This window comes from Diabrotica virgifera, chromosome 2, assembly GCF_917563875.1.
Source record: "Diabrotica virgifera virgifera chromosome 2, PGI_DIABVI_V3a".
Lineage (NCBI taxonomy): Eukaryota > Metazoa > Arthropoda > Insecta > Coleoptera > Chrysomelidae > Diabrotica > Diabrotica virgifera.
The window spans coordinates 32181296-32193329 of NC_065444.1; the positions used below are offsets into that span (position 1 = coordinate 32181296).

Genomic DNA, 12034 nt, shown 5'->3' on the forward strand with positions numbered 1-12034 from the left:
TAACTTTCAATATGCGTAACTTTTGACGAGCAGTTTATTACTTTTTATTGGTATATCAGCCGTCGATTGGTTTATTAAGTAATAGCAATAACCTACTAGTCTATTTACCTTGAAGTCCCCCTTTATCTAAGAAGTTGCTAAGTTGAAATGTACTGTTACTGGATGCTAGGTACTGAGTAAATCTCTAAAACAAAAAAAAATAAATTATGCGGACATAATTATAAACTGAAGTTGTATTAATAATTCAATTGTAAATTAAGGTAGTGAAAGTTTGTCTAATAATAAATCTCATAAACAATAATGTAAACATCTGACCTAAGATTCTGTACGATCAAGTACAAAAGTCTTGTTGAATGAGTCACTAAAAGAACAGTGCTATTAATCAATAGAAAGAGCAATTATAATTATTGTACAGAATTATAATGTACATACACGCTGAAGGATTTAAAATGCTAATTAGATATGAATCATAAACATGCGCAGAATCATAAACATGCATCGGCACCTCGGCACTTTTCTTATGTAACAGTAGTTGCAGTTATGGGATTACATAGGTCTTGCGGATAAAAAAAGTAACTTTTTAAAAAAATTATATCTCGAAAACTAAAAATTATTTTTATTTATAATTAAAACATGTAAAAGTAGGTATAGTACTTAAGGTACTCTCAAAAAAATGTCAGCCAAAAATATTCATTTTTGTAGAGTTGACTGCAATTTTTCGACAACAGCCCTTTTTTGCGGTGGGCAGCATAACTAAGTCCAGTCTCATCTGAAATCAAAAAATCAAAATGTTGCTTGTAGTTTATACCTCTTGCTAGTGAATGAACGAAGGAATTTTTATTACTTGAAGTTGTTTTTGTTTTATAAATAAAAACTACTTTAGAAATGGTCATTTTTGAAAAAATGAGACAAATTGGGGTCGGAAATGTGTTTAACCCTATGCAAAATCTTCAAATTTCTTTTTTTTTTTAATTCCTTCGTTCATTCACTAGCCAGAGGTATAAACTACAAGAAACTTTTTGATTTTTTGATTTCAGATGAGACTGGACTTAGTTATGCTGCCCACTGCAAAAAAAAGCTGTTGTCGAAAAATTGCAGTCAACTCTACAAAAATGAATATTTTTGCCTGAAATTTTTTTTGAGAGTACCTTAAGTATATACTATACTTTTACATGTTCCAATTATAAATAAAAATAATTTTTAGTTTTCGGGATATATTTTTTTAAAAAGTCACTTTTTTTACCCGCAAGACCTATGTACCCCTTAAACTTTTAGAACAAGTGGTATCTGTTCTAAAACACCCTCATTTGGGTAAATGGTATATGATCCTATTTATTGGCGTTAATCGCTCCGAAATATTATTCATCATTATCATCATTCCTCAAACTCTTGCATCCACTGTTGGATATAGGTCTCCTCCATATTCTTCAATTACTCTCTATTTTGTGCGTTCTGTATCCAATTTCCCACTGTTTTTTCTAAAGTCATCCATCCATATTTTTGGTGGTCTACCTCGGTGTCTTTTATCTTCTCTAAATCTCCATTCTGAGTGTTTTGGTCCTCCTATTATCATACGTGCTACATGTCCAGCACATCTCCATTTGGCGTGTGCAATTTTTTTCTATGACATCTGTCACTTTGGTCCTCTCTCTCACTATCCTATTTGGTACCATATCTCTTCTTGTTATTCCCAAAGTTGCTCTTTCCATTTATCTTTTAATTATTATTATTATTAATTATTATTCTCAATTTATTTGCAGAATGTTTAGTCAAAGTTATAGTTTCGGAACCATGTTATTACCGGCAGTATGCATTGGTTGTAAACTTACTATCATTTTTCATCAAGGACTCTAGTGTCATTCGAAATATGAATTATAATAATTATGAAGAACGCAGTGAGTAAGTGATTGCAAATTTAAAGGATTAGTGTGTTATCCATAAACAATATTATGTATGTATGTAAACATAAAAAGATACATATATGTATATAAGAGCAATATTTATAACGTGTCAACTTGTATAAATAAATAGGAAGCTAAGGTTGGGATTGTTTCTTTCGGGTCTACCCCAAAATCCAGACAGCCACAATTCCGACGGCCAAAATCCCGACACGCCAGAATCTCGACAGGCAAAAATCCCGACAGGCCAGAATCCCGAAAGGTTTGATAAGTTTCTTTTAACATATAATTACATTTATTTCTTGTTTTTTGTTTATGGCCATCTGTTTTTTTATTTTTTGTTACTAAACAAAAGTATTTACCATTTAATATGAACTAATTTTCTAAATAAAATTTCTAACATGGGTATATGAATTAAATTTTTTTTTTCAATATACCCGGTGGTGAATCGTAAAACGGGCCATAGGAAACTCAATGTAAAATTCTAAACTGTTGAATTCCTGCTTCCCTAATTATTTTACATCAAAAGTTGTGAGAGAATTTTTGTAGAGAATTGAAATCTGTATTAAAATCAAAAATTAAAATTGTTTTACGATTTAAACGCATTCCAAAATTTTGAAAAATATAATACATTTGCCACAGTAGGTATGTGTGTAAAAGTTATGCCACACGTTCCTATTTAACTGACAGTGCTCACACCATTGACTGAATAAAAAATCTTTATTAATACTTTCTTCGCAACTGAGGGTATCTTATCAACTGTATTGTTTTTAAACAATAAATGATAAAATAAAAATATTGACAGTTCAAAAATGTGAAAATAATAACTTCATTGTGACACATTATTGCACTGTGTGTGGCCTAATTTTGGGCTGAAAAACTGAAAAATGTATTACATTGTTACAAAATTTTGGAATATGTTTAATTCGTGGAACAATTTTAACAGTTATTTTCAATACAGATTTCAATCCTCTACAAATAGTTTCTAATGTATTTTGATGTAAAATAATTAGGGAAGCAGGAATTCAACAGTTTAGAATTTTACATTGAGTTTCCTATGACCCGTTTTCCAATTCACCACCCGGTATAGTCCAATAATATATGTATAATCAAATCCTGAATTCAAGTTTACTTTCATATAATAGATATTATCATGTCACTTATAACCTTCCATTTCAGTAAGTATAGCTTTTATATTATAAAAATGAAGTGTTTAAATAATTTTTTCTTTTAAAATACATAATAATTAGTACCCGTACTTATTAGTAGTAAGTAATAATTTTTTAATTTCAATACTCTATATCTATAATATGATTTGGTATTGCATTTGAAAAGGAAACAATAAATATTCAAAATGTAGTGGTCGGAATTTTTACTTATGCGAGGATTGTTGCATGTCGGGATTTTGGCCTGTCGGGATTCTGGCGTGTCGGGATTCTGGCGTGACGGTGTTTTGGCCGTCGGGATTTTGGCTGTCGGGATTTTGGGCGCCACCGGTTTCTTTCCATGTTTCATTTTTTTCTGGTTTCATATTTCTCCATATACACTTCTTTTATGCTCTTATATCTTTGTTTTCCTGATTTCAGATCCAGTTCTATTTCTTCGTCCCATAGGTATGGATGAATATATTATATAATAATATTTGACTAAATGAATAGGGGACCGAAAGAACAAATGGTGCATGATGCATAATTAGTGTGACCAACTAGTCCGAAAAATCCGGGACATGGCCCGAATTACAAAGTCATGTCCCGGCGTGCCGGACAAGGCTTCCGGGTCATCCGAATTTTCAACGTTTTGGTAAAATTCTATTTTGAAATTTTGAATACGTTATTCTTTTATTTATTCGCATCAAATTGAATTGATGGGACGAAAACTTAGTTGATTTTCTACAAAAACTTAGTTGATTTTCTAATTTTTCCTTTTTTGAGAACGATTGCCGGAGTGGAAGTCGAAACGTCAAAAACTAACAAAAATGTAATTACCATTACAATCAATAAATTGTGGCTTAATCCCATCAAAAATAACATTGTCAACATAAAAATGTTAAATAATCACTAAAAAGTTCTATATTTCAAAAAAAAAGTCCCGGATTTCAGGTATTTTTTTGAGCCTTGTCCCGAATTCGACTGAATGGGAGTTGGTCACACTATGCATAATGGACAAAGAAACTAATTTCAGCCGTGACGGCCGGGTTCAAAGGGGGTTGGTGTATGGTTTAAAATCAACATTCCACGCACATTTTTTTTAATTTTGTTTGAAACTATGGTAGACTTATTTTATTTTTAAATTAAATAAACATACTCAGTATCATTCAAGGACAATTAAAAAAATGCGATGGAAAATATTGAAAAATAAGCCAATGGCGACAAATTTTTAAATATTTATGCACCTCAAAAAAATGGATTTAGCGGTGGACAATAGGGAACTTGCATAAAATTCGAAAAAAATGTTATAAATCACAACACAACATAATTTAAAACATGTATCAAAGATAAAAAAGTTGTTTTTGTGTTCCGTTTGGCCCCTAAAGACGATTCTAAATTCAAATTAAAGCAGCTAGCCCAAAACGCGTCGTGACGTCAAACGGTTAATGTTTACATTCTGCACCAACAAAGTAAACAAAATTGTATATAATTTTAAATTAGACATTATAAACATCAGTAGAAAATACAGTTTTTTTTTAGAAATAAGTAGACTTTTAGACTTTAGAAGTCTAGGTGTGGCACCAATTGATGCCAAAATGAGAGAGCATAGGTTAAGATGGTTTGGTCATGTTCAACGTCGAAACGTTAATCACCCAATACGAAAAATAGCTGAAGTGCAGATTCCTGGAAAGAGTAGGAGAGGAAGACCAAAGAAGACCTGGGGGAGACGATAAGGCAGGACATGTTGGTAAAGGGGATTAACATTGATATGACCCAAGATAGAATTGTGTGGAGAAATGCAATTAGGGAGGCGACCCCGCATAGGGATAAGGCAAAGAGAATGATGAGTAGAAAATACAGTTATGTGACGTCAGAAGTGTTTTCGGTCGTTTGAACTATTCATAGAAAAGTTGTACTTTTACAAAATGGTTTTATTTTCCATAGTAAATCTTCTTTCCGTTCCTTCAAAAACTGTATCAAACTCCAATCTCAACAAACTGGTATATATTATTACAATGACATACGATAAATGTCATTAGAATATAAATATTTTTCCCTTATTCCGCGACGATGAGCTGGCCACATACCTAAGTAGGTAGAGGCCAATAAACTAAAGGAGACCGAGAAGAAGAATATACCTAAATATAACCAAAATCATAACTATATAATAAAACTATGTGACGTCACGGGTCGTTTGAACTATTTTATACCGCAGAAGACTTTAAATTTGTATTTCTAAGTTATTACGAGTTTTTGAAGCGTGAAATTTTGGAAATCTCATTTTTAAACAAAACTGAACATTATTATGTAATAAAAAAAATGTGCAAGTTCCCTATTGGAACTCATCATTGGATCATGTGAAACAAAAAATTCATCAAAAAGATTTTATTAGCTTAGTATTTTCTTGAGGTAGAGCTGCCGTGTTTTTTTTTATTTTGTGTCGGTGTTGAACACCGAAATATGTTTTTGAATCGCAAAATAATCTACAAAAGAGATGCTGTATCTTCGGTAATGCTACTCCAAGCAATCTGATTTTTTCAACGAGTATTCTTCAAGTTGTGTGCTTTAATTTAAAATAATTAAAAAATAGAAAAGTTCAAAATTTCCGAACCATACTCCTCCTCCCTTAAGTGTACATTTAATCTTTAATTTACCCAATTGCTGACTGAACAAGTAATTGCTGACGTTATGTAAGAAGCAAAACCCTGCATATTTTACTGTGATGTTTACGAAAAGTTCGTCCAGAATTGTTCTTTTACAAGTTTTCTTAGGTCTGCCTATTTTAGGATTCCGATCTAGCACTATTCTGGCAATGTCATCTGGGGGGCTCAGGAGTTTGCGACCTAGCATCTCCATTTTTTCACCTTATTCGATTTATGGCATTTTTTTGGCTAGTTTGGTTACGTAATACATCTTTTACATTTGTGGTGAAGATTTTAACTTAAAAACAAAAGTAAAAAATATTATTTTTGAATTCACGAAGTAGCACAATTCAAGTTCAAACCTTGTTCCATCAGTTCCCGAAAAGTATTTTGGGCTTACTTTATTTTAAAAATTGTTTTTGAAGTGTTAATGAAGCGCTTATTCAAATATAATATTTTTACTTGTGTTTTTGAGCCTTGAAAATTGTAAATTTTCGGTTTTTTTTTCACGAGACCTTTTCTGTTCATAATGATCCAAAATCCTAAAAAATAATCTGTCCGAACCGAAAAAATTGATTTCTACAATTTGTTTAAAATATATATAATCCGGTTCTCTTCTCCCGTGAGGTGTCGAGAAATCTGTTTTTACTCCTAATCATCTCTCTCCAAAGTTTTCTGTTGGATGTCCTTCTCTTGGCTTCCTCCCATGTGAAGTTTCTGCTTTGTAGTGATTTTCCCACAGCATCGTTTCATTGTTGACACGGTCTTCCTCTTCTCCTTGCACCAATTCCCTTTGCTTCCCAAACTACCTTGACTTGTCTATGTGGATCTAACCTATTTAAATGACCAATCCATCTTAGTAGTGATCTTTCTATTGCTTTGTTGGCACTCACAACATCTAGGTTGTTTCTTATCGTTTCATTTTTTACCTTGTCCATTAGCGTAACTCCTTCTACTCTTCGTAAATACTTCATTTCGGAAGATTGTATCTTGCTCTTCTCCCGTTCAGTTAGCGCCCATGTTTCACTTCCATATACCAAAGTAGGGAGGTATATGTCTTATATACTGACACTTTTGTCTTTTGCTAATTTCTCTTTTGCTTCTGCTTTGCTTTTGTTTAAAATAAAATTGTTTAAATAAATTAGGACTTTTCGCATGGGCGACCTCTTAAGGAGGGGGTATGGTTTGAAATCAACATATCAAGCACATTTTTGTGAATTTTTTTCGAAACTATGGTAGAATTATTTTATTTTTAAATTAAATAAACACATTAAGTACAATTCAAAGAATATTTAACAAAAAATTCAATCTAAAATATTGAAAAATAAGCCATTGGCGACAAATTTTGGCAGGCAGCTCAAAAAAAATGGATTTTGCGGTGGACATCAGAACTCATCACTGGATTATATGAAACAATAAATTCAAAAAGATTTTATTAGCTTATGAGTTTCACGAGGTAACAACGTCGAGTTTTTTTATTTTTAATGATTTTTGAATTTTTGGTATCACTCAAAATTCAAAAATACGAAATTTTTGATAAAAAAAAGAATGTGTGTGTACTTTGTACGCACGTAAGAAGTTATACTTCTATTATATGATTTAAACGAAATTAATATACTTTTTATTTATATTTTGTTTAAATATTAAACTAATTTATACTTACTACTTCTCAAACATTTTTATTAGAACAGTGCCAAAAATTAAAATAATAAAAGAATAAAACACACACAAACACATTAAACAAGCCACAAATGATGTCTGAACATTAATTGTCGAAATTTTTTTTAACTAAATACGTATTTTCTGAAAATACAATTATATAATAAATATACTTACAATCATAAAATGTATTAAAAAAAACAAAAAAGAAAGTTTCTATTGGGACTCGAACCAGCGCTGATAAGAGCGGTTGGTATTGGAATTCATTCGCCTTCTCCGCTTAGCCACGGACACTATGTGTCATTATTTACGAAGATCGACTAACTAAACGGATTAAACTTGTGATATTTTGATATTTTGAAAATTGATCAAATTATTTTAATTTTGAATTGAAATGATTTAGAATTGAAAAAATACAACAAAACATAGAGTAAAAAACAATATATTAGGTGAATATTGATAGAAATTTTGATGGTAATCAAATTATATAAATAAAAGTATTACATACTATGTATTTTGGCAGATCAAATAGGTAGGTTTATACCCATGATACATTAACAATTATTACGTACCTGTTGCTTTTAAAAACTATTTAAAAGTCACTACAATATTATAAACTTTTTTGTTTCTGTCCTCACAACAATAAAACTAATATATTATACATTTGTTTACCTTTACCTTTACCTCCAAACCACAGCTGCCATATCGGATAATTTTTGACATGTCATTTGAACATCCAATCAGAACAAAGTTATAATGCGCATGCGCCGGGCTGATAGGTTTTAACATATAAAAAAATCACCCTCTATCGCCGGTAAAGAAGTATAACTTCAAAAATTTGTGAAAACCAACAGATTTAATATTGTTGAACAAAAAATAAACACAAAACGAAAAATATCTCGACGTTGTTACCTCACGAAATGTCTAAAGAAAATCTGTGAAAAATATCAGGTAGATCGGCCGAGTAGTTTTTCAGTTACAATGTCCACCGCATTTGAAAAAGAAGTTTTGAGAAAAATGCGTTTAAAGTTTTGACAACTGCATCTTCATCTTCTTATTTGTCTGCCAAATCGTAAAGTGATGAACATTGGAATATGTTTTTTAAATTGGGGAGTAATCTACAAAAGAGAAGGCGAACAGTTGTTTAACGTTTCTCACTACGCTCCGGCGTGCTGGCGCGAAGCCGCGGCGCAAAGCGAGTCGAAGGTAGGGATATTCAACACCCTGTATCTCTAGTAATTTTACTCCGATTATTTTGAAATTTTCAGAGAGTATTCTTAAAAGTATGCACTTTTATTCGAAATAATAAAAAAATTTAAATATTTCAAACCATACCCCCTCCTTAAACCTAATTTTGGGGCATCTCATGAAAATAATTATGCAAAAAAATCTCATGGGAATACATTTCCGAACAAACCCGAACTTTTCGCCTTGTCTATAGACATAGACATTATGTTACGCGAGGCTACCACTTCTTCGACCATGAGGACTTCCACCATGTAAAAAAGTAGAATAAAGTAAAAGTAACAGTTCTGTTATGATATTTTAGACATTACAGTTACCAGACAAAAAAATAAGATATGCACCCATTAAAATATATTTCATAATAATAATAACCCTGCTGAAGCAATTAAATATCCTGTACATTACTGTTTATGTACAACTGAATGAACACCTGACCTCCACAATGTTATAAACAGATTTTATGATTTCCACATGTAATATCACCATAATTATGTTTCTATTTTTGTATAAATATTGTAGGAGATAAATACTTAGTTGTTTAACTAACAGATCGATTTTGTTAATTACTTTTTTATTCCTTTGAAAATAGCATTTGTTTTATGTAGGTATAATGCATTGGTTTTATGATTATATTTTATTATTCGAGTTTGATCTCAGCTCATGAACAATGTTTAAATTATAGACAGGTACAAAGTCGAATTCCCTTCATTGATGGGAATTGTCAGAAAATTACATGAATCATAGAAAATTAAATATGATTTGAGGGACAATCACACACACACATAAAAAAGTGGTACAGTAGGCGACACTGTAGAATAGCACCAAGCTTCATACTAAGTTTTCTGTACTTTTAAAATTTAAATAATATTTTTCTTAAAGAAGAAATAATTCTTCCTTTTTCTCTTTTTGTATAGTGCCTCCAATACACCTTTTTCAGTGTGTCCCCAATAAGTTGTCGTTCCATCGTTTTCTTGGTCTTCCCACTGATCGTCTTCTTATTGGAGAATCGTCTCTCGCCGTCCTTACTACTATATGTGTTGTCATTCGGCTTATGTGGTCATTCCATTCTACTCTTCTGTTTCTTACCCAGTTATTAATGTGCTCCACCTTGCATCTACATCGTATATCTTCATTTCTAGCTCTGTCCCATAGTGTCTTACCATCGATTTTTTGAAGCGTTTTCATCTATGCTGTTTCTAACTATATTTTTGGTCATTATTGGTCTGATGACTGTTTTGTAAATTCTTTATGCCTTTCAATTCTATTCCGATATGTTCATTTCTCAATATTGTTTCATTCAGGTAACCTATGGCTCTGTTTGCTTTATTCACTTGATCCACTTGATCTTTCAAATTCCCCTTAAATTGATGGTTGAGCTGCTTTTCGATTCAGAGGAGTGCACGCTAGCGATGTTGAAAAAGCCTGAAACGGTGGAAACAGCTGTCCAGCTATTGTGCATCCCTCTGAATCAAAAACAAGCAAAACCATCTTTTACTTTTCTATCTTTACTCAGATTTGCGTACTAGAAAGTTCCTCAAAAACCTTGCATCTGCATTACCTTTAATGGTAAATTTAAACCTTTAATGGTGAATTCTGCATCTGAGACTCTTCAATTTGATCCACTTTACTTTCCAGCTTTCCGTAGCTACATAGTGTGATGCCTAGATATTTAAACTCCATGATTTGTTCTATTATCTAACCTTCCAGCTCTAATATACATTTTAGTAGATTTGCTCTTATAACCATGCATTTGGTTTTTGTGGGGAAATTAACATGTTAAATTTCGTAGCGATTATATTATTGGTGCAGCATACGTTGTAAATCATTTTCACTTTGAGAGATTAGTATTGCGTCGTCTGCATAGCAGATTATTTTAAACTGTTTTTCTCCCATTTGGTATCCTTTGTTAATTCCTACTTTTTTTATTATTTCGTCTGTGATTAGATTGAACAATAGAGGACTCATGGAATCCCCCTGTCTTATCCCATTACCAGATTCAATTCGGTCAATTCTTCTTCTACTTTTAATGTTACTGTGTTGTTTTCGTCGATATTTTTGATCGTTTTAATTATTTCTAGAGGTACCTCTCTTGCGTACAATAAATAGATAACGATCTTTAATTCTGTCAAATGCCTTCTTAAGGTCCACGAAATTTCTCTTGAACTTGCCTCATTATAAATATAGCGTCGGTGCATAATCTTCCCGACCTAAAACCTTATTGTTCTTCTACTAATGTTATAATTTCATTCAGTTTGTTTGCTATCACTTTGGTTGTTAATTTTAATGTTGTGTTTAATAAATTAAGTGATTCCTCTGTAATTCTCCGGGTCCGATTTGTCTCCCTTTTTGAAGAGAAGTACATATTTTTAAAATTGAATAAAGTAATTTTATTATTTATTTATTAATTTTTTTAGAGATTTCAATCAAATTGAAAAGTTTACATGTTGTATAACGGACTCCCCTCGTCGAGTAAATGGAGTCTTCGAACTGTTTACTGAGAGTGGGAAGCACGAACCGCTATTTCGTGGCGGTACTTCCATGACGGCGTTTCGTGGCGATACTTCCGTGACGCTCGCCGCAGAATATGACTACAGAAAAAAAGGATACAACGCCAGTATTAGAAGCTTCGCTTCAAAAATAATATAACATAACTTTTCTACGTCAACGATAGATCGAAGCGTTCCTGGCCTGACAACATGATCTCATTGATCATAATTAAATAATCATTTCACACTGTTTTGGTGGGAATATTACTCTATTTATTCTTCCTTGTATGGTTTTTCCTCTAACGCAGTTCTCGGTGATCCATCTTCCTTCATTCTTCTCACATGAGGATAAAAGATTTTGTCGAATATTTCATAAAGTAATTAGAGAATGAAAGCTAAACTCTATATCGTTACATTAATAAATAATGAATGCTAGGACTGGCAATTAGGACATTAGAGGGCAGACAACTGGAGAAGAGCAACCAGAGTCAGAGATACTTGGAGGCGGATGCTGGGGGAGGCCAGGGTCCGACTTGGGATGTAGCGCCATAAGAGAGAAAGTACTGGCAATATAAGGCGACAAACTAGGCGTCACTACATAAGGTCACCTCCGGAGGGTTAAGTAACGAATGCACCTATTTGATCTTCTTCTTTAGGTACCTTCCTCTAAGGAGGTTGGTAATCATCACAGCTATTTTCACTTTTGAGATTGCAGCTCTGAACAAATCGATGGAACGATGAAACAAATCGTCTACATAATGTTCAGAAAAAGTCACACCATTTTGAGCGTCGCGTTTGGGGGGGGGAGGGGGAAGAAATCGGTAAATTCGTAGTTTTTTACGTTTTTCGTCAATATTTCTAAAACTATGCGGTTTAGCATGAACAACCTTCTATACAAAAATGTTCTGAATTAAATTTGAAATATAAAGGCCCTCTGCATAATCCTACTAAAATAA

The 12034-nt window shown here is 32.4% G+C and overlaps 1 protein-coding gene across 2 annotated transcripts in view; it reads right to left on the reverse strand.

The window, feature by feature from the left end:
* LOC114327278 (phosphatidylinositol-binding clathrin assembly protein LAP-like) overlaps window positions 1-12034 on the reverse strand; it is a 110517-nt gene that overhangs the window by 50910 nt on the left and 47573 nt on the right. For both annotated transcript variants that reach the window (XM_050643567.1, XM_050643566.1), the window contains exon 3: window positions 109-184. In XM_050643567.1, coding sequence (XP_050499524.1) covers window positions 109-184 — 76 coding nt within the window. The remainder of the gene's footprint in view (window positions 1-108; window positions 185-12034) is intronic.